Source organism: Pocillopora verrucosa, chromosome 5 (assembly GCF_036669915.1).
Source record: "Pocillopora verrucosa isolate sample1 chromosome 5, ASM3666991v2, whole genome shotgun sequence".
Taxonomy (NCBI): Eukaryota; Metazoa; Cnidaria; class Anthozoa; order Scleractinia; family Pocilloporidae; genus Pocillopora; species Pocillopora verrucosa.
In genome coordinates, this window is record NC_089316.1 from 6377428 (window position 1) to 6399894 (window position 22467).

Sequence of the window (22467 nt, forward strand, 5' to 3'; positions counted from 1 at the left end):
AACGCCAGTGTTAAATAAAAAAACCCCGAAGAGGAAGACCCGAAAACGAAGACTTGATTGGTCTTCAACACTCCTAGAAAGATTAAAACCGGAGCTGGATATCTCCGGCGAGAAACCATAACAAGATCATGTTTAATAAAGAGGTCTTCGTTTCCGGCTCTTTGTTTTCGGGGCGTAAGTCTTTGTTTTCGTGGGTCTTCGTTTTCTCTACAACCCTTACACGATAATTACATCGCAAGAGTGATTGTTGTGAACTTGACCTTCTTATCTCAAATTATGACAAAAAAGGTGTTGCAATCGATCATTTTGAACAAGACACCCACCTCTCTTTCAGATACGTTTTACTTGTCAAGACTTTCAAGATTATCAAAAGAAAATGTGAAAACAAATAGAAACGTGAAAGATGTCAGGGAAATTTTACACAAGTCCTTGCTCTGTGTTTATTTAACTTGGTAAGCCTGAACATTACGAACAATAAATGACAAATGTAACCCACTTTTATTCGATTTTTCCTAATTCCCTTTTCCTCTGCCGCCAAAAACTCCCACGAAGGTGTGTCACTAGTTGCGGTTTAGTAACGGAACGCAATCTTAGATAAAGTTTTGCGTGACAACACCAAATAACAGCTGGACCAAAATACATTACCATGCCACTAGCTACGCCTGGCCTTACCGGTTTTTTTCTTTTTATAGAATACCCTAGGGTTTCCGCCTAAATATAGATGATTGCGGTCTGTTTTTAGCTCTACTTGATGGAAATAACCCTTTCTCAAAAAAAAAAAAAAGAAAAATTCCCACGAATGTTAAATGACCCCAGGCAATTTGAAATAAGAACACGTACGCAAGACTGTTTTGAGGCCAAAAAAAAACCTCCATCAATGGCAAATGAAATATTTTCTTAAGAGCTTGCTTCTGTTACAGTCTCGCAAAGACAGCCTAAAAATCTTGTAACACGCTGATTAGACGATGGAAATTGCTATTAATTTATAGTAAAAAAATAATAAAACAACTTATAAAATAAGTATCTCAGTTTGCGCAAATTTTTGTGGTTTTCGCGCAATAATGATATAATCTTTTGCGGCATTCTTTGGAATGCCGCACGCCACGCCCCCTAAACAGAAAGCCTATGTGTGGCTGCCAATGAGACTTCATATTATGCTTTGCCAGTTCTTGCGCAGTTCAGGGTCTTATCAAAGGATACCTCTGGATTTCCGGTTTACCATGACTAAATATAGGCTGCTCTGTTTTTGCCGTGGTTGCTTTATTTTAAAAAAATAACTCATGATGGTAAAGAAATATTTTATATTCAAAACACTTTTGAACAAGAACTAGATTTCAAGTTCTTCCTCATTTTCGGCAAAGTCCGTCGCGTGAATCCAAAAAGATAACAGCGAAAAAAAGTTGATGTCAACGCGCCTCGCAGAACTTCGGGAGTGAGGAGGTCCTGCTCATGGTCCGAACAAGAACGGACAAAATCCTTTTTGGAACAGACACGGATTGAATAACTTAAAAAGAAAGTTTCTCCGGATCTCAGAACGTGGAGGAAAAGGTAACTTAACGACAAAAATGTATCTCGTTTTCTTGTCATTCTATACCAGTCTCAGAAGCATACTATATTGAAAACATGGAAAATTCTCGTGCACATGTTACGAATGCAAAAGTTTGTTCGTAGGCACTTGAAGTTTGGTTGTTATAAAGAATGAAGAAATTCAGTGGCAATCGACGGAGCCCGGCAAAGCTACAAACTGTCCCGGATGTTTTCTACAGAATAAACATCTCTACCTATGGGTGCTAAATTGATTTCATTAAAAATTAATTATTCAGTTCTTCATTTATTCATTTATATTGTCTAGCACTTTCTTTATTTCTCTTACTTTTGAAATTTTGCTGGTCGTTTCTCGGTTAATTGTTATGCGATGAAGACACATGTTGGAAGACTTAAAAATTCATTCTTGTCTGGATCCCTTATGGAGCAAATTAAAGCATTTTTCACGGGGGATGCCACGGGGTAACTCGATTTGGCGGGAAAATATACCAGGCAAGTTCAGACCGGATCATGTGACGTCAACATTTACAAAATGGCGGCTGCGAAGGTTGGTAACTTTGTTTTCTTAGCTCGAAATTTTCTATTTTTTAGGCTCTCTTTGCGTTTCACCCATCGAGTGGGCGCCTAAATCCCTGAAAATATAAGTTCCAATCGATCTTTCTCTCTGTTTCAATTAAATCGGAAACCTGTGGGAGTGGGTTAGTTCCCTTTACGCGCAGAACTTCTGTTACTTTATGAGAGAGATAACCTGGTTTCCATAGTTGGGATTCATTGTGAGGTTATCGAGGGTATGACTATGTGTAGAACACCACGCAGACCATCTTAGCTGCCGCAAAGAAACGCATGATCGGGGCGATGAGGATCTTCTGATCTGGATTGCAATAGATTCCTTTTGATTCTCGCGATCAGTCGTTCGACTCGTTGGTGAACTTCTGAACATGTTTCATTTGCACTCAGATTCCCTGTATTTTCATTTGATTTGACTGAAGTACATGTCCGCTTCATGAAAGAAATGCAGAATATATGTGATAGTCATTTCTTTTTTTTCCTATCAATGGGTGGATCTTTTTCTTCACTCCCGATACCTTAAACTCCAAATTACTCAAACCTTGAAATTCCCAAGAAAGTTCAAGAGAAATACTCCAATATTACCCCACACCATTCTGAAAAGAATCCTTAGTCCCGAAGGTGATCTACTATTTTTGATTCATGCAGCATTAGTATGAGTTTCGAAAGAGTCACAAAGAATAATTCTTTATTTTATGTGTGTCACTAAGGATGCTGTTGTTATTATTTTGGATGTGGGCCCTTCGATGTGTCAGGCCCCCCCTAGCCATTCCACCTCACTTGAGATATCAGTGAAAGCTGTCAACATGATTGTACAAAGAAAGGTACGTATTAATTTATGCTTTACGTATCGTCCATTAGTTGTTGTCAGTATTCTTTGTGGACACTTATGGTCTTTGCACCAACTTAAAGCCGCCCTTTTCTCTAATGCACTCCAAATTACAACCGTTTTGGTGGTCATGGCAAGTGAAAAATATATTTGACAACCAAGATTTCAACTTAAAATAGATGACCAACTGACAAAAAAAAAAATTGAAAAGTCTATCGATGTTTGGTGAAACTATTAAACGTACAAACCTTGGTAATGCAACATGAAATTTCCTCCCAATGGTATGATGATTTTTTTATTACTATGGTGACCATTTTACAGCTGAAGCTTGTGAAAAGGCAACTTTTTGAAAAAGGGAACTTGGAGCCCTTTCTTACAAAAGGTACCTGAGATACATGTATTTACTCAGTTGGCATGTTCAAGAACTGAGGCAAATGATCCATACTATGCACAATATTTCAAGTGATTTTCCACTGAAAGCAAAGTCCTTACAGTTATTTTTCATTTCAGATGTTTGCAAATACAAAAGATGAATTTGCTTTAGTTCTGTTTGGTACTGAAGGTATGTGCATGTTACAGTTCAATTTCTTGATTTCTTAAAGTTTGCTCTCTGGAACTTTCAAATGATTGATCTGCGATTTTTTCATTTACGTGTATGAGTTTATGAGACAGAAGGCTCTGTGCATGAGGATTGTTATTGTAATTATCATTGTCATCATCATTATTATTACTATTGTTTTTGTTATTATTTGTAAAAAAACACAGCCTGTACAACCAGGCCATTACTTTTGGTGGTTACGATAATCCATAATGACAATGATTTGAGATTGATAAATATTATTTGTTCACAGGAACATCAAACCAATTGAATGAAAATAATGGGGAATATGAGAATATCACTGTGGCTCGCAGACTTGGTTTACCTGATTTAGAACTGCTTCGTTTTATCCATGATCAGATAACCCCTGGTAAGTGACATTTTTGTGAGTTTTAGTTTAATATGATTTCTTTTTATTTGGAACCAACACAGTGACCAGCTCCCAGTTGGCTTGTTAGCTCAGTTGGTAGAGCACTGCACCGGTATCGTAGAGGTCATTGGTTCAAATCCCGTACAGGCCTGAATTTTTTTTTTTCAGGTCTTCTTTTCACTATTACTTAATTAGTGTTCATTACTGTGAAGATCACTTTCATAATCAAGTTTGATTTCTCCTTGGGGCATAAGTAGAACTGTCTTTTTAAGTGAGTTTTGTCTGTATATTATATAAGATGTTTCAATTTACACTTACAGTAAGTGTGTTTCTATTGCAGGTAATGTTGAAACAGACTGTATCCTTGCAAACTGACAAAATATTGTTACTATTTCTGCATTTTTAATGTTTTACATGACATGTAGATCTACTGTATAGTTGATTTTAACCCTTTAACCCCCGTAAGACCAAGACAGAAATTTTCCTCACAATATCAATACAATATCAACCAGATACATGATGAGAATAAAGAAAATTAGTTGATCCAATATTAAATTCTCTGAACTAACACTATAAGAATTGTATGGTTGACAGTAAAGAGAATTACAAATTTGATCTGGGAGTTAAAGGGTTAACCTTGAAGCTGGTCATACTGAAACTTTCCTGTGACAGCAGATCTCTGAAAATTATTTTCATTTTTGTGATCATCAAACAAATCACACCACTTTAATTGTTTGTGTGATTTGTTGCAAGGCAGGAAACAGAAACAAACTTTTTAAATAGTTTCTGTGTGTCATGGTGAAAAGAATCTAGGTGACACAGGCAGGTGTTGTTCTTGTGCAATTGTTTTGTTCTGACCACATTTGAATGTCATCTGTGATATATTAGTTAAACAGGCAATTGTAGCATGAAATCATTTTTTTTTAACTGATAAATTATGGTATTAGAAGTTATTTTTATAATAAAGTAATTATATCACTCAGAATGTAGAATGTGTACTATGATTGGTCAATTTACATGTAGCAGGCGGTATTTCACTGTGCAGCCTGTTTACTTCAAATTGTTGTTTGAATCGAAATTTTCCTCCCCTATCTGAACCTAGAGATGTAATAAATTTAATAATTTACTAACCTCGTTTTCACAGTCCTCTGTAAGTTACAGAACCTTGTTTTTCCCACTTGGATTTATTGCTGCACACTTGGTGCTTGCAGCAAGGATCTCAAACTTGGTCAGTAATAGGTATATAATATTTAGTATAGATTTCATACGGAACTTTTTCAATGTTAAATGTTTGACCTTAACTTTTGTATAGTCATTGATGCCATCGTGGTTGGTGTGGATTTGTTGCGAGAACAGACAGTGTAAGAATTAGAAAGAATCAAAAATGTTATTTCTGCTTTGACATCTTAACCCTTTAACTCCCATGAGTGACCAATACAGAATTTCTCCTTACAATATCAGTACAATATCAAGCAGACAAGTATTGAGAATAAACTAAGAAAAATCTTAATTAGGGGATTACCAGTTGATCCAATATCAAATTCTCCAAACTAACATCAGAAGAACTGTATGGCAGACAGTAAGGAGAATTACTAATGAGATCTTGGGAGTTAAAGGGTTAAGAAAAGATGTGATGAAAAGAAAAGATACAAAATGATCCAAATTTTCTGAATTACATTGTAAAGGAAGATAATTTAATTTTTCCTTTCAGAGGAAAGAAGTGTGAAAAAAAGATATATTTATTCACTGATCTTGGTTCACCATTTGGAAACGATCAGTTGGAGACCATCACAGAAGGCCTCAAAGGCTTGCAAGTCCACTTGACATTAATGTGAGCATGAAACTGTTGCTTACAACCTAACATTGCATGATAAATGTACCAGATGCTTGTTTTAATCACTAATTTGCAATGGTGGAATTGAAGATGGCATAGTTGTACAGTATTGTTCAAAAGTATGTTGACAAACCCTCAAAACTTGATTCTCAAATTATTCTAGAAAACTTGGATATGAAAATTTGCATGTGTGCAATATGTCTGTTTAAAGAGGAGCCATGTGTCAATTAAAGGCTTTGTCATTTGTCAACTGCAGATTGAGATCCTTGAAAAGTTTATTTGAGCATCTTGATCCTTGATTCTAGATTCTCGATAGTTTCTAGCCTCAATTCTTAATCCTTGATTCTTGGTAGTTTTGAGAATCGAGGATTGAGTTACAGGTCAAGACTATCAACTTTCTTTTAATCAGTAATGTACAAACAAGTGAAAAGGATGTTTATAACAAACATTTTGGTCATCTCTCATGGCAAAAGTTTGTCTCCACAAATGTAAAATCTCTGTGTCCTCTTTGCTGCATGAAAATTGTGTGACCTCTGTTAGTGCATAACAAATACAAGCAGACAGGATGACACTGAGGTAGAATGGGTTTTATTGACAGAAGAAAATAAAGAAACTATAATTTGGATTTGAATTCTCTTATTAATAAATGAATTTACCGACATGCACATGCTCTTCTCAGAGGACCTGATCTTTATGATGATGAGGATGAGAGAACTTGTACCACAGATGGAAGTGGACCTTCAACTTCAGTTCCAGATCGCAGAAAAGAAAGAACACCACAGCAGGTTTAAACCAATTTCATACCTAGCATCTGAATATAAATTCTCCACTCTCTGTCTTTCATCTCTAATAATTTAAGCTTTGAGAATTTGGTGTTAAATCAAACAAATCCCACAGTTAATATTTTTCTATCTTGCCATAGAATAAAGTTCATTAATTTAAAAAAAAAAAAATGTTACCATCATCTTTTTGCTAGAAAACATAGCAATATTGTGAAGAGGTTTTCCTTTTTGATCACTTCTTGGAGTGAATGAATTGAAATTTTTCTGATTGTACAATGAACTTGTAAGGTTATTTTCAACAATACAGATTTGAAATAAAATTGCTCATAGATAATTTAAAATCTTTAATAGAATGGTATGCAATTGCTATTTATTACTAATGTACAGGGTATTACATAAATCGTGGCAATGTCCATTTTACAGTTGCATGCTTAGTTGCTAAGGCTTTAAACAAGAGTAAGGCTAAGGGTGACCTTATTATGAAAGATAAGTTGCTTCTTTCAAATGTTAGTTAATTATTGTTATCATGATAAACAGATACTGGTCTCTACCATAACAAGGTCACCTTTAGCCTCACTCCAAATCAAAAGCTTGGCAACTAACTACAAGACTGTAAATTTAAATGGCCCAATAATTTACTAATATATATACTGTGCCTTATTTTTATCCATGCAGGTGGCAGGGGAAAACTGTATGAGACAAATGTTGGAGGCTTTAGATGGCGAGACATATTCCTTTAGGTATTATTACACCATAATAATTTGTTTAAGGTTAATGCAGAGCTATGATATATCATATGATTGTGCTAGATAATGAAAAATAATTTTTTAAAAAAATTTTTTTTTTAAGTCGTGTTCTACCGATGCTGAGCTTTTTCCAGACAAGATCAATCAAACAAACCACTGTGTTTAGAGGACCTCTGGAGATTGGCTCTCAGCTGAAAATAAATGTTTATGGGTACAATAGGGTAAAGAAAATATATTTTATTATTGTTATTTTTTTTAATGACAATTTATCAATGTGACCAGCATTTAGCTATGATTAGTAGGCTCTTCTGGCTAACAGTTAATACAAAAAGTACAGCATTATGTGGAATGTTGACAGTACTCTACATCACCACTGAAAGTTTGAATTTTCAAGCAGCTTTGTATCATTTGTTTTCCATCAGTCCTTAATGGATTTTTAGGGATTGTTTTCCCCCATACTGCAGGACATGTACCTCATCTCACCCTATCCTGTTTTTGCTCATTGCACTTATCCAACCAGTGTTGACAGGTGTCTGGAATTGTAGTTACTCATGCACTGTGTGTTTGGCAAATGAGTTTTGCACCTAATACCCCAGACACCTACCTGCTATTGAAGCAAAGAAGCTGGTTTAATCTGCAATTGAAGAGATGCAAGGAGAGAAGCCTTAAACTCATGTCAAATTTTCTTGCATTCCCTGTGAAACATGGTGAGATTATTTGACCAAGTGTAAAAAAGTCATGCAGGGCTTTGATCCGTTCTCTTTATCCCCAGTCAATTGACCCATCAGTAGATTTCAACATGATGAATTGAAAATGCTACAACTGTATTTTTGTCCTAGAATAACTTTAGCTCTTTGAATTATCTGAAGGTAAGGGAGGAGAAGTTACCACCCTGGAAGAAGTTGTCAGCTGTTTCTCAAATGTCTCCTAACCCTGACACAATGGAAGTACAGATGCAACGGTCATATCACTTGATTGATGAAGATGATACTGAAGTTGACAAAGAAAATGTAGCCCAAGGTATAACTCTGACACAAATGTTTTTTTTTTTGCCCATAAATCCTTGCAGTGGCACTAGGAGGGGTTGAAGGAGGGAGAGGGGCTTTTTTATGAGGGGTGTGTGATTTAGTATTAGAGGTTTCAGTGAGAGCCTAAAACTGAGATGAAATTCACCATCTCTGTCAAGCAGAATCTCTGCTTACTTTCTCTAGGCTCAACAACATGAGAAAAAAAATAAAACCATTAGTAGCCCATTTCTTTGAAGTTTTTGCTCAGCCTACTTCAGAATGTATGGGAACATTTGTGAGGGTGAGATTGTGACTTTTTTTTGGTGGGGACATTTTTTTTTTTAAATTTTTACTCAACACTGATCCTAAAATTTTAGTTGAGGTACTTGTTCTCAAATTGAAAATACCAAAATACTAAATAAAAGCACTTCCTACAACTAGTTCAGCAAGGGAATCCTCTGCCTATCAGAAAACATTGGCTGCTTCGTTAAGGGGGGCATCTGCAGTGTTCTAGTGAAAATCGGAGGGGAGGTATTCAAAGGATAGCTTATTTCAAAGGGGAGGGGGGGGGGGTTTGAAATTTGAAGATCAGTAACTACATGTATTTAATTACTTCTTTAAGCAGAGTGTTTTATTTTTTTCTCTTTTTTTTTTACCAGGAGCTTCATGTCATAAAAAATGGTATAATAATAAATAAAAGCTAAGTTTTTTCCTTTGTCTCACGATGCAGTCACTTGTGATGTAGATCGCGACGTTTCAACTGTATACTGCTAGTCTTCTTCAGCCGACGAGGTTAATGATCTACATCACACGTGACCACATCATGAGACAAACGAAAAAAACTTAGCTTTTGTAGTTATTCACCACAATGAATAACCACAACCTTTTCTATGAAATGGTATAATTTTGATCATAAGTGCTATTAATATAAATAATTATTTACTTGTTATCAAATAGGGTACCGGTATGGAAAGACATTGGTTCCCTTGACCAAAATTGACAAAGACAGCATGAAACTCCCCACAGAAAGATGTTTATCCTTACTCTGTTTCACTTCCAATGAAAATGTAAGTGCTGATGACAGAATTAAGAACCAATTTAGGAAAAGTCAACTTGAATGAGCAAACAACTAATCAAAAAAGGAAATGTACTAATTTGATCGTAAAATAGAAATTTAAAAAGTAACAACCATTTTGTATACCTGTAATTGCAATTTCTCTCTTGATAAGTTTATCTACGGTATATCTTGTATTTTAACACTGAGAATATCAATCTTTCATGTAAAATAATGTCAAAATGGGGATATGCTCAAAGATATCAACAGAATGATTTTTGAGGCACTGTACTTTCCTTTATTTCTTCATTTCTCATGAATGTACTCCATTTCCTGGAATAAGCGCCTTGGGGCTTATTTAAAATTTTGACTGAAAGGGGTGGGGTCCCTCGTGGGCAGGAGGGTGCTTGATCAAGGAGGGTGCTGATTGTTCTCCTGTGCTGATTCTGCCATAGTTGAAGCTTAAAAAAGTTAGAAATAAAGTGGCAATGGAAACAGGTTTTCCATTTATCCCTACTATTAAGAAGGTGAGGGAGATAGGGGGGTGGTTATTCAATGGGTTCATATGTTTGACGTTGAAATGAGCACTTATTTGAGAGAAGGTGCTTATTAGAGCATGGGAACTTAACCCTTTAATTCCCAAGATCTCATTAGTAATTCTCCTCACTGTCTGCCATGCAATTCTTATGATGTCAATTTGGAGAATTTGGTATTGGATCAATTCATAATCCCCTAATTGATATTTTATTTTATTTTATTCTCATTGCTTCTGTGCTTGATATTGTATTGAGATTGTAAGGAGAAATTTTCTCTTGGTCACTAATGGGAGGTAAAGGGTTAATTGAGGAGATACCATATGACTGAATGTACATGTATGAGGGTACGGTGTATGTTAGTAGCAGTATATAATAACTTAACATGCAATTCCACAGGTCCAGAGATATCAGTATGTTGGAGACAATGTAATAGCCTTTGTTCCACAGCCAGGTGATCAGGTAATTAAACTTTAAGACTTCATGAAATAAAAAAAAATCCAAAGTGATTGTCTGGTGAACTCATGAATTGATATACTGTGCAGATTGTAATAAGAATTTACTATGATTGTACTAAAAGCTAATGATCCTTTGATTTCCATCCATTATCCCCACGAAAGTTTGTGCTAACTGATCTGCCATATTTAACGATCATTTGGCCATTTAAAAAGAAAAATATATAGATTTTTGGGCACAGAAATCCAATGAAATTTGAGATTTTGGGAGATGAAGATTAATTATTATGAGATTCATCAAGATTTTTACTCTTTGGGATATTTACATGTATATGACGAGACCTTCAGTGTCATTAAAAGGTACTCTCAACATCCAATTGTCCATTTAGTACCCTAATTAACATGTAAATTATCAATTCAATAATGATATTTTTTTTTTGTATTTAGCATGCTGCAGTTGCACTCTCAGCGCTGATAAATGGCATGTATGAGCTGAACACTGTCGCAATTGTAAGATATTGTAGAGTGAAAAATGCTCCACCCAAGCTGGGCTTCTTGGCTCCACACATTAAACAGGACTATGAGGTAGACGTCTTTTTCCTTTTAACTGCTCAGTGGGCTAAGTTGTATCTATTGTGGTTGTGGATAAATATCAGTATCTGGGCAACTGCCCACCTACCCCTCCCCTAACCCAACAATTGACTGTTGTTGACTGTTGACTGTTGTTGGGTTAGGGGAGGGGTAGGTGGGCAGTTGCCCAGATACTGATATTGATCCATGGTTGCTATGGAAAGTTAAAAAAAAATGTTAAACAAATTTAATTGCACCTGGAATTTCTATTCCAGTACCTCGCTGGGTGAAGAAATATTGCAATCCTCATTAGTAATACATGTATGGTGGTTACTGCCTGAGATATGCATAAAAACAATATTGCAGTGAAGCACCGTAAACTCGTTTGATACTAGTGTTGTGACATGATTTAAGTTGATTATTTTCTTTTTTTTTATTTGGATTTTACTCCAGTGCCTCCTTTTCACAGCTTTGCCATTTTTAGAAGATCTACGTCAGTTTGCCTTTGCACCCCTTGATGCTAACAAGAAATGGGAACCATCTGGCAAGTGCATGCTGTTATAAATTTGATGAATATAAATTAAATTGGCAACATTAGGCATTGTTAATAAAATTAATGATCAAAAATGGTTTTATACATGTACATGTACATCCCTACTTTGAATGCAATTATGTGATAAATCTCTAGTTTTGGCAATTGTGATTAACCCTAATACACCCTAACATCAGTATGCATGATGTGCTGACAAGGAGAATTTGTTCAACAATTGAGAGCTTTTTTAGTTGGTGATCATTTCCTTTACTCTCGTAACCTAAATGTGGAATTCTGGGATGATATTGTAAGGAGAAATTAGGTGCTAATCAATCTTTAGGGTTATATGATGAAAGAGTTTTGTAGCTAAAAATGAAAACCTATCACCTGATGGTCTTGTTTTTAGGTTAGTTTTTTGTAGCTAAAAATGAAAACCTATCACCTGATGGTCTTGTTTTTAGGTTAGTGATAATTGATATAAGTAATATTACTTGCAGTGGTGAAATTTTAAAAATCCATGTTTGACTTGACAATTTTGTGATATCGTTCTCATGACATTGTTACCCATGGGAACAAATGTTTAATCAAGCTTTTGTATTTCATTTTGCTTTATTAGAAGAGCAACAAGATGCTGTGGATAATCTCATCACTGCAATGGATTTAACAGATGCTCAACGGTGAGTTATCTTTGGTTGGTACAAAATGGTTTCAGCAGCTTACTTGAGGTTTATCTGACTGCAGTGTAATCCTTAAGTGACCATTCTTTTCAAAGTCAATGTTTTGAACCCCACACTGTCTTCATTTTGTGGCTCTTAATCCTTTACACCCTAACATCAGTATGCATATTCTCCATACTGTTCTTTATACATTTCCCAAGGTGCTGACAAGGAGAATTTGTTATCCAATCAAAAGGTTCTTTACCTGGTGACCATTTTCTTTATTCTCATGACTTTAATGTGTGATTCAGAAGTGATATTGTAGGGAGAAATTAGATGCTGGTCACTCTTAGGGTTTAAAGGGTTAACTGACTGTCCATTATTGATTGTGATGATATGTAAGATTATTTTGATGAGAAATCGATGGAAAATATTGTTAGGAATGTAGATGATAAAATATGGTAACTTTTGAACACCGATAGGAATTTAATCCTTTAACTCCCAAGATCAAATTAGTTATTCTCTAAACTGATCATCATACATCTCCTTGTAAGTTAGACAGGAGAATTCAATTCTTTATCAAGAGATAACTGATTTGCTTCTCTGTTCTCGCAACATGTTTGCAAGAGAACAAACCAGTTAATCACTTCTAGGAGGTAAAGGGTTAACTCATTCCTTTATCAAACGTACCTTTCCTTTAAAACCTGTAAAGATATACAGTTACACTGACTGAACAATTAATTGTTCAATAGATATCTACCAGTAATTTCTAGGGCTTCTTATTTTAATTGATAAGTAATCTCTTTTTCCTTTGCTTAAGTGATGAGGATGGGCAGGCCACAGAGGCACTTAAATGTAGCAGAACTTTTAACCCTGCTCGACAAAGAGTTTTCCAGGTAATCTAGAGGGGTACTTATATGATTTATGTTGGATTCATATGTTTTTTATCACAACAATTATCCTCTCTAGTGATGTTACCATTCTTTTCCTCTTCCTTGTTACAAAACAATAAACTATTAAGTTTTTTGTGTTCAAACTATACATTTCAGTGCATTCAACATCGTGCTCTTAACCCAGATGATCCATCATTACCAGATTTAGATCCTGTGATTGCAAGGTACTTAATGGTCTTATTGTACCCTTTGAAGTCCCTAACCCTTTTCACTCTAATGTCAGTATGCATATTCTCCATACTGTTCTCTATACATTTCCGAAGGTGCTGACAAGGAGAATTTACTTAACAATTGAAAGTTCCTTTCATTGGTGATCATTTCCTTTACTCTCAGGGCTTAAATGCTTGATTTAGCTGTGATATTGTAGGGAGAGATCAGATGCCTACAGTCACTGTGGGTGGGTGTATGTACAAACTGAATAACTTAAGTTTTCAGAAAGATGGTTGGACCTACATTTTGTTTAACCAGGGGGCTTTCTAAAGAGGAGGGGCATACAGTGTCTCCTGAGTTTTGCATTCTGAGAGGAACAGAGAGAAATTCTTCTTTTGATCTGTGAAATTAATCTATTCCTGTGCAGTTATTTGGAGCCTAGCACAGAGTTCAAGGCAAGGTGTGCTCCTGAGTGTATGAAAATTAAGGTGAGAAACTCCTTAGTAGAACTTGGCAGTGATGTACAAATTTTAGTGGAGTTTGCAGAGCGTAGCCCATAATTATACAAAATAGTAGTAACCCATCAAGCCGAAAAAATTTGGATGTATGACTGTACGACCATACAACTGTACAAGGTGCTACTTTTAACATGCGTGGTAAACTGTACCGCGGACACGCCAATGCCACGGCTTTGTTCAGTAATCCAGTGGTCAGTGCACTGGGCTCTGAGTCGGACAACCCGGGTTCTAGTCCTGACCGAGGCAAGACGTTGTGCCCTTGAGACGTGTGGGAAAAAGAAAAAAAATGCAAGCTCCGCTTTTAGGCTTGGCTAAATCTATATTAATGTTATGTCACTTGCATACATTTTGTAAACCATATGTATGTAGATGTATCTTGCAACTTTATTTCTGTAGTACTTGGTGCTGAACAATCTAGGTACTATCAGTAATTGTGGAGTTCAAAAGGGATAGGAAATCTCTTTTATGATTCAGTTTCTTATTTTTTGGGGGGGAAGGGGTGGGGGTGTGCAAGGCTTGAACAAAAGGTACTAACAGAAAAATTGTTTTTAAGTCAATTGTTCAGTAACTTATTTTAAGTCTGTTTAAATGTAAATTTTGTCTATGTTGTTGTTTTATTTTTGCTCTAAAGGATATGTTCCGCCTTGAAAAAATTGAAAAAAAGAAAGAGTACACAGCTGAACACATATTCAAACCAATGTATGGATAAATATCTTGTCATCAATGACTGATACGTTTGTAATGTTTCAGTGAACTTTTACTTAATTCTTGTTTTGTATGATTATGTACACATCAATGTGTTGTTAGTTTGATCTAGTTTTATTAATTATTGTGTCAGAGCTCATTTCAGCTGAGCACCCTTAACCTTTTCACTGCCAGGATGTTATTAGTGCAGTAATTCTCCTAACTGTTGGCTATATAATTATTTTGGAGTTAGTTTGGAGAATTTGGTATTGGATCATTTAAAAAACCCCTAGTTGATGTTTTTCTTTATTCTCATCACTTGTCTGTTTGATATTGAACTGATATTGTAAGGAGAAAATATGTCTTGGTCACTCATGGGAGTTTAAGGGTTAACAACCATGCAAGACCATAGTAATCAGAATGGCTGAGAAGAACAAAGAGAAAAAAAATCACAAGGTGTCAGTAGGATTCAAAAATATAAATATGCTTTTTAAGATTTGGAAAAAAAGAAACTGACAAAGTTGGGCTGGTTAAAGGTATACATTTGATTGGTTGTTAAGGCAGTGTTCTTGATGTTCAGCTGACAATTGATTGCACTATGCATTATTTGACCTCAGTGTAGACAAGCCAAATGGAGAACCATCAACCAGCAGAACAAATGCTTTTGATGAAACTGACTTCAGTATGGCAAGTTTGGCAAGAGGGTCGATCACTAAGGTATGATAATGCCATTTGATATCTTCTTGTTTTGATGCTGTGTGTTTAGTTTAAATGCATGATAGATGAGACTGGCACTAATTAGTGAGCAGACAGAGAGTTCTCTACTGCAGTAAACTCTGACTTCAACTTCCACAAGCGAACTTCCCTGTTGCACATTTCACAACTCCAAAAATTAAAATACATAAATACTTTAATAATATGTAAGCTGTGCAACTTTGTATCTGATAAGTATTGCTTGTTCAGGTTGGAACAGTTGATCCAGTGGGAGACTTCCGTACTCTCATCACCAGACGGGATGAAGACAGGTTTGATGAAGGTAGAGACTGCATTTTTTCAGTACCTATGAACCTTTCAACATCTAAGATCAGACTAGAAAGTCTCCTTTTGCTTGTTCACATTCTTTCAATGAACTGGACAATGATTATTGTTATATAATTACATTAATTATCACTTTTCTCAACATTGTTGAAAATACAAACAAGAATGTTGTTCACAGTTTATTCACATATTTAAACTTAACTCTTAACTCCTAGTATCTAATGATCAATTTTCCCCTCCAGCTGTTACACGTTTCCTTTTAAACTAGTTATGAGAATTTGGTGTTAGATCAGGATAACAATTTCTACCAGTGACAACTTTGAGTATTCTCATTACCTATTTGCAGGATACTGTTCAGATATTTTTGGGAGAAGTTACATGTTTATAACTTCTGATTAACATGAAAATAGAAATGAAAGTTTTGCCTTGTTAATATTACCATTACAATCACTTGGACAATGATTGTTGATGTTCAAGACAGAAATGTATTTATTAATTAGGATTTAACATTGTACGTTTTCCAACAATGCAGCTGCCAAACAAATGAGAGAGTGTATTGTGCAGCTGGTGTTAGATGCATTTGGAGATCAGTTTTATTCAAAGGCCCTTCAGTGTGTAAATGTGCTGAGAGAGGAGGCTATCAAGGTAAAAAAAGCACTGAAGAAATTCAATATTTTACGTTTTGCAAAAAAGAAATCACCAGTTTTGCATGTGCAGTGCACAATGGAAATGTTTTTCAAATAAGCTAAATTGGATTGGGGCACAGTGTTATTTTCACACATTTTCAAGGGGATTCCCTGATCAGCCTCACAGTGATGGGCTTCCACCCCAATATATTGTATCAATATTAGCGTAACCTTAAGGTACTCCTTCTCTCTGCCCAATAATAATGTGCCACCGTAAGTACAATCTTTTGGGGCCCCTACAAATTTTGTTCCTACCAGTCAGCTGTCTACTGATGATATACTACTTTGGTTAGCTCTCATTTACCTCACCCCTAAGTATGTTTGGATTTTTTCAGGCTGGGGAATCTTTGATGTTTAACACATTTCTGCAAGAGTTGAAAGAGAAGATCGTCAATAAATTAGGCCATAGATTTTGGCTTCTGATAGTGAAAAGTAAGAAAGGAGATGCTTACTACATACTAAATAGAAGAATTACATTTATTGTTCAGTCAAAACAGTTCATATAATTGTTAGTGTTAAAATGTTCAGCCTTGCAGCATAATCTTAATATATATATTATATAAGAGTCTCCTTATGGGTGGAAATTTAAAATTTTACCTAGGCTCTAAGGTTCTTAAAACCCCAACTCCATCTCTAGCAAAAAACCCAGCTTTGAGAGAAGCTTTTGCTGTGTTTACCATTTTGAGATTTGGGGCTTACTGATGCCCATAGTTCACAGTTATGATAATTTCTGTATTTTCTTTTGTTTTATAGAGGAAGTAACCTTAATTAGTCAAACTGAATCTCCAGATAGTAATGTCACAGACAATCAAGCTAAAGAGGTAAGCTATCGTGGATTGTACAGTGTAGTCATGTACATTTAAATTAATCTATTTAATAGGGAGAGTCAAAAAACCTGACAAGACGTTAACCTTTTAACTCCCAGAAGTGATTAACATAAAACTTCTCCTTACAGCATCCATACATTCTTCAGCAAACAGGTAATGAGAATATTCAAACTTATCAGATAGAAGCTGCTATCTTGATTTAGCACCAAGTTCTTGTAACTAATTTACCAGGAAATGTGTCGTAGCTAGAGTGGAGAATTAACAATCAGATCTTGGGAGTTAGAGGGTTAAGATTCCTTGCAGGAGAAGTGGCCAGCCAAGCTTTTTCCATTTTCCCTCTGTTTTATGCTTGCCTACCTTTTTTTGTACCCTCACCAAACAATGGCCCAGCATAAGCTAAGAATGACTGACTGTTTAACCAGCCTTTGATCGTCTGCTTTGCTGTGAGCTCCATTATTACCATGCTTATCAATTCTCTCTCAGTCTAGGTTATAATTGATATCTGGTTCAGTGCTTCAGATAAACATCAGCAGTTATTAACTTAAAAATGTTTTTTGCTAACAGTTTTTAGAAGGTCATGATGGTGCTGTTGAAAAGGAAGAACGTCCAGCCAATGATTATACAGACGATGCTGAGGATCTTGTAAGTTAATGACTATTTCCATTACCCTTACTAAAATCTTATACTGTATCAAAGGATTTTACCATTATTTATTATCAATAATGTAACGTTTTCTTTAAAATTTATTGTTTACTTCCTAAGAAATGAAGGTTCAAATATTACAGTGTTGCAATTCAGTTTTAAACCAAATTGTAAAGAAATGCCCCAGCTGGGAACATATTGTTTATCACTTTCTAGTGGCATTGTACATGTATCTTAACAGGAAAGTGAAGCTAGTGATGTTAGTGGGATTTTATGAATACTGTCCTCTGCCAAAAACGGTCTTGTTTATCTTTGTCTGTCATTGTGTTCCTTTAGCTTGAGCTGATGGAATGAGATTGATCCAGAAGAAGATTGTGCCGCTTGGAGTGGTGAGTTTCCTGGGAATGGATCAATAATTCAAAACTCACATGTTTGTTAAAACACTGTTCAGGACTTGACTGTTTGGATGAATTTATGGTGGAATGACAAAAGACAGCTGGAAAGTGTTGTCATGAGTATGGTTGGCTGTATACCCTCAACCTTAACCAGTTTCTTCTCAAATATACCTTAATGAAGAGAACTGCCATTATATACAAGGAAAGACAAGCTCTTCCTGCCAACATGAATATTCTCTTTTATTGTATTTTAACCCTTTAACTCCAGATCAAATTTGTAATTCTCCTTACTGTCAACCATACAATTCTTATAATGTTAGTTCAGAGAATTTAGTGTTGGTCCAACAAATTATCCCCAAATTGACATTTTTCTTTATTCTCATCACTTATCTGGTTGATATTGTATTGATATTGTAAGAAGAAATCACTCATGGGAGTTCAAGGGTTAAGAGGCTGGAGACTGACTGTTAAAGGAAAGACATTTGGGTGAACATACATGTAGTTGTTATTTAAAGTTAGGTTTTTACAGCTAAAAGCAGATCAAAAAGATTTACATGAAATATTAAGAAAGAAGTACAATTTTTGAAGAACCTTTAGTGTCAGGTGGATGGAAGTGCACTTATTTATCTATCAGTGTAAATCTTTTTGTAAAAAAAAAATTATGGTCCAATTTAAGTCTCATGATGCATTGTATTTAGTCTTTGTATTTGCCTAAGTCTCTTGCCACTTTAAAGTTAAAAAAGATAGTTGTAGAATGTAAATCAAAAGTGAATGGTTTTGTTTCTCATTAAAACACTTGTGTTAAAGTGAATTGTGTAATTCTCATTCAGGTAAAAACATTGAAACTTTAAAACAATGAACACATTGCAAACTTTCAGCAGTTTTTATTCTTGCCAGGTCTTATCCCTGGATGAGTAAGCATAAGGAGGTGGAATTAGGCTTTTTCTCAGTGAAAGCAAGGACTGTATGAAATAACAATAGCTTAAGGCTGGGTAGTACCCACTGGGCACAAAAATCTTATTGCACAGTCTGTATAATTATAGAATATTTTACATCTGAAGAGACTGACAGTTGAAGCAGAAGCTAGATTATCTGTTTCTCGTGACTCTCTTTGTTAACTTACAGTTAGATAATTTAACAACATTAATTAAAGTTCTTCGTGCGATCCTGTGTCTTCATTTAAGCTGTTTTCTTCTTCCTCTTTTACCACAGGCCCATGAGGAGGATCAAGTAAACGGGCCACTTTCTTAAGATTTTCTTGTGTAATAGTTAATATGTCCTGTTTTGTCAAGAATCCTTTTCTCTCAGTATCCAAAAGCTGATGAAAAATTTTAAAAGGTTCTTCACTTAGTTTGTCTTTATCATGGTCCCCCTCTCTGTCTTCTTGTTGCTGCCATAGATCAAGAAATGTAAATTTTGTTAAAACATCTTCATTTCTTTCCTTCATGGTTGCTAGTATGCTATAACGCAGAACCTCCACGTTCATGTAACCCATTTCAATAAGCCTGTCTCCCTTGTTATATGTCCAGTGTACTTTCAACTCACTAAGTGGTGTGTATTCAAAATGTTCTCTGTCACAACCTTTGGGTTCAAAAGGTGCCCCCACCAGGGGTCCTGATGTGAAGAGAATTGTTGCTGAGATGGTTCTGTTATATGACCGCACCTGATGTATGTATTCTACAAGGAGAAAAAAGTTGAAAAGAATTAGGTATATAATTATGGTTCCTAATTTTTTTGCAAGTATATACTGGGAATGAAATTGCAAAATTCAGATTTTAAATGAGTGCTCATTAATATTTATCAAAATATTACCATGCAATAAGTGTAACAAATCACTCATTTAAAAAGAAGGAAAGAAAAAAAAGATGTAGTTAAATCTTAAAAAGCGAGTTGGTAATAATTTTCAAGTGCTAAGAGGTTGTTCTGCACAAACCACATGTATATAAATGATTATTATGCAGCACAGAAGCTTGTTTAGAGACAGACTAATGCTCAACACATCAGCTTTGAAACTCTACACCAATTTTCAGCATCAACTCAGCTGATAAAACTAAAATTATCTCATTAGACTCCCTCAGTAATGCAGCATCACGGTTTCTTCAGCAACTTACCCCCTTTATAATAAGTAAAATACAGTACTACAGGATAGTTCCTTCATGCACAGAAATCAAACTTCCTGCAGTAATTGGTAACCCTTGACACCCAACCTAATGGCTTTACCTGCTGGAATGTAAATACAGTCCCCTGGCAAGAGTGTTGCATAGGTCCATGGTACATTAGCCACATTAGGATGTTCAAACAAGTTAATCCTGTTTGGGTCAATTTCTGAAAACCCTGATCCTGAATGTTGATTCTGAAAGTTATAGAAAAACACTTTGAGTATATGGTGGAAAATTAAAGAAGCCCTGAAAAAAATAACCACCTTTTTCTACTCTTTTGGACTAAAATGAATACAAAGTGTAAAACAACATTTTAAACTCTACCATTTCTCTAAGTTTTTATTTATATATTTACCTTCTCTAGGAAGTACAAGTCTGTATAGTATTTTTTCTCCATCATGATAAAATCCTTGCGCCCAGTTACCAAGCAATGCAAGTTATGATCTGCATCATAATGAATGACTGATCGCGTTCCTCCTGAACTCATCCAGAAATTGGTTTCATGGACATAATCAAGAAATGTACCACAAAGCAAACAGGTTGGAACCTGAGTTCAAGGAAGTTTTAGAGAAAAATATAAGCTGACAATATATATACTGGTTTTTTTTCTTGAATAAGCGCTACACCCTAATAAGTACCCTGCCCTGAAAAAGTGCCCTCCCCATGAGGCAATAATGTCAAAAAAGAACCCCTCTCAAATAAGTGCCCCCTCTTCCCTTGGTTTCTTAAATAGTAGGGATACTAGGAAAACCTTTTTCCATTGCCACTTTATTCAAAACGTTTTAAGCTCCAACTAGAGTGGAATCTGTATAGGAGTATAATAGGTGCTCCCTAGATTAAGTTCCCTCCCTCAAACAAGTGCCCCTCTTTTAAGCCAAAAATGTAAAAAAGCGTCTAAGATCTTATTCGAGGAAATACAATGCATTATTTATTATCAATGTTTGAAAGTTTGTTGAATTCTTTTATAAATACTTCCTTGTAACTTAATCAATAAATCCCCTGGTAGAGGTGGGTAACAAGTAACTTCTACAATAACTTGAGTTAACCCTTTGACTCCCAAGATCTAATTGTTAATTCTCCCCTCTAGCTGCTACACATTTCCTTATAAATTAGTTATGAGAACTTGGTTCCAGATCAAGATAGCAGCTTCTACCTGATAAGTTTGAATATTCTCTTTACCTGTTTGCTGACTAATGTATGGATATTGTCGAGAGAAGTTATGTTATTCACTTCTGGGAGTTAAAAAGTTAGATCAATTCATCACTAAGCAAGTAAGAAGCAATGGACAACGTTATCAGCTGGGTATTTTCTTAAATTAATATCAGACCGAATTTACCAGGAAGCGTGCAACAGTTGTATTTTACGTGCAGTTAGATCTTTCAGGAATTAAAATTTAACTAACAATAACCTAATTGGACCGATCACTTCAACAAAAACATGAACTATCTATAACTTGAAGTAGTGTCTTTTGAATCTTTTGTATACTTTTTTTGAACTGCACTTTCGGTAGAATACCGGATGGACGGTTTTTCATCCAATATAAATTTTCAGATTTACACGTAATCGACTCCGTTAGAGCAATAAAAAGATTAATTTTCTTGCCATCAAGGGCGCGAGAAGCAAACAATAGATAGTTAACAACCTGTGAACTTCTTTAAACCAACATTTTTGTTTACCTCTACTTCTGCTTGGTTACCTTACCTGAACATCTCGTCTCATCGGATCAGGCAAAACTGTAACAATATACATATCTTCTTCCTCGTACCGAGAGAGAAACTCCGCAATAGTCATCCTTCGAGGAGGATGAGAACGATTTTCTTGTTTTAACTCAATGAGGACATCTAGGTCTCCATATTTGTCTTTTAAATAATCATCCGTCCACGTAAATAAAGCGGGTGATTCGCCGATTCCCTTTCGAAACACCAATGGAATGCCTTTACCAACATGTTTCTCCCAAAACAAATCACCTCGAAGAACGTCAAAGTACTCTTTGACGGGTCCATCAGGAACACGCTGATAGCCCAAAGGTTGAAGATGCCCCTTAGGAAACTGTTCATTTTGAGAGATACCAATGGTTGGAGGAAACTGGATCGGAGAAGGAACACTGCTCGCGGTCGAAGTTTTCAGGAAAGCGAACGTGACAAAGGAAATTGCCATCGATAATTTTCGAATGAGAAAGTTCCTATTAAAATCCAGCATGATCACTGAAGACTTGAACTGCTTTCTTTCCTCTATACAACTTACTTTAGCACCTGCATGATCTGACACTTATTAGTCCGCAGAATTCTGGAATTGTAAAGGAGTAAAACAATGAATTTTGTATTTTTTCATGTAGTT

The 22467-nt window shown here is 35.5% G+C and overlaps 2 protein-coding genes across 3 annotated transcripts; one reads left to right on the forward strand and one right to left on the reverse strand.

Annotated features, from left to right (window-relative positions):
- The first annotated feature begins 2822 nt into the window (after positions 1–2822).
- Positions 2823–19322, forward strand: LOC131777855 (X-ray repair cross-complementing protein 5). Of its 2 annotated transcripts, XM_066167122.1 has the most exons (27): positions 2823–2936; positions 3452–3503; positions 3793–3909; positions 4250–4267; positions 5222–5270; positions 5621–5740; positions 6423–6528; positions 7201–7265; positions 7375–7492; positions 8141–8291; positions 9236–9345; positions 10265–10327; positions 10768–10905; positions 11344–11434; positions 12039–12099; positions 12899–12974; positions 13128–13195; positions 13609–13669; positions 14331–14398; positions 15001–15100; positions 15347–15419; positions 15954–16066; positions 16443–16539; positions 16861–16928; positions 17499–17576; positions 17913–17965; positions 19184–19322. In XM_066167122.1, exons 1-26 carry the CDS (start codon positions 2859–2861, stop codon positions 17928–17930), a joined length of 2157 nt encoding a protein of 718 aa, XP_066023219.1. In that variant the 5' UTR covers positions 2823–2858; the 3' UTR covers positions 17931–17965; positions 19184–19322. The 2 variants fall into 2 exon arrangements, with proteins under 2 accessions (XP_066023219.1, XP_058950192.2); XM_059094209.2 differs by lacking the exon at positions 19184–19322 and having other exon boundaries at positions 17913–18642.
- Positions 18841–22454, reverse strand: LOC131777854 (bifunctional peptidase and arginyl-hydroxylase JMJD5). Its single transcript, XM_059094208.2, has 4 exons — positions 21832–22454; positions 20486–20677; positions 20192–20324; positions 18841–19648 (listed from the first exon to the last, which is right to left on the reverse strand). Exons 1-4 carry the CDS (start codon positions 22327–22329, stop codon positions 19119–19121), a joined length of 1353 nt encoding a protein of 450 aa, XP_058950191.2. The 5' UTR covers positions 22330–22454; the 3' UTR covers positions 18841–19118.
- Between the last annotated feature and the right edge of the window lie 13 nt (positions 22455–22467).

Coding starts and splice junctions, on each gene's coding strand:
- LOC131777855 (XM_066167122.1), top strand. CDS start 2,859: ATGTGTCAGGCCCCCCCTAGCCATTCCACCTCACTTGAGATATCAGTG. Junction 5,741..6,422: donor CAAGTCCACTTGACATTAAT/GTGAGCATGAAA, acceptor TGCTCTTCTCAG/AGGACCTGATCTTTATGATG. Junction 14,399..15,000: donor GAACACATATTCAAACCAAT/GTATGGATAAAT, acceptor ATTTGACCTCAG/TGTAGACAAGCCAAATGGAG.
- LOC131777854 (XM_059094208.2), bottom strand. CDS start 22,329: ATGCTGGATTTTAATAGGAACTTTCTCATTCGAAAATTATCGATGGCA. Junction 20,325..20,485: donor ACTTGTACTTCCTAGAGAAG/GTAAATATATAA, acceptor TATAACTTTCAG/AATCAACATTCAGGATCAGG. Junction 19,649..20,191: donor CTGTATTTACATTCCAGCAG/GTAAAGCCATTA, acceptor TTCTCCTTGTAG/AATACATACATCAGGTGCGG.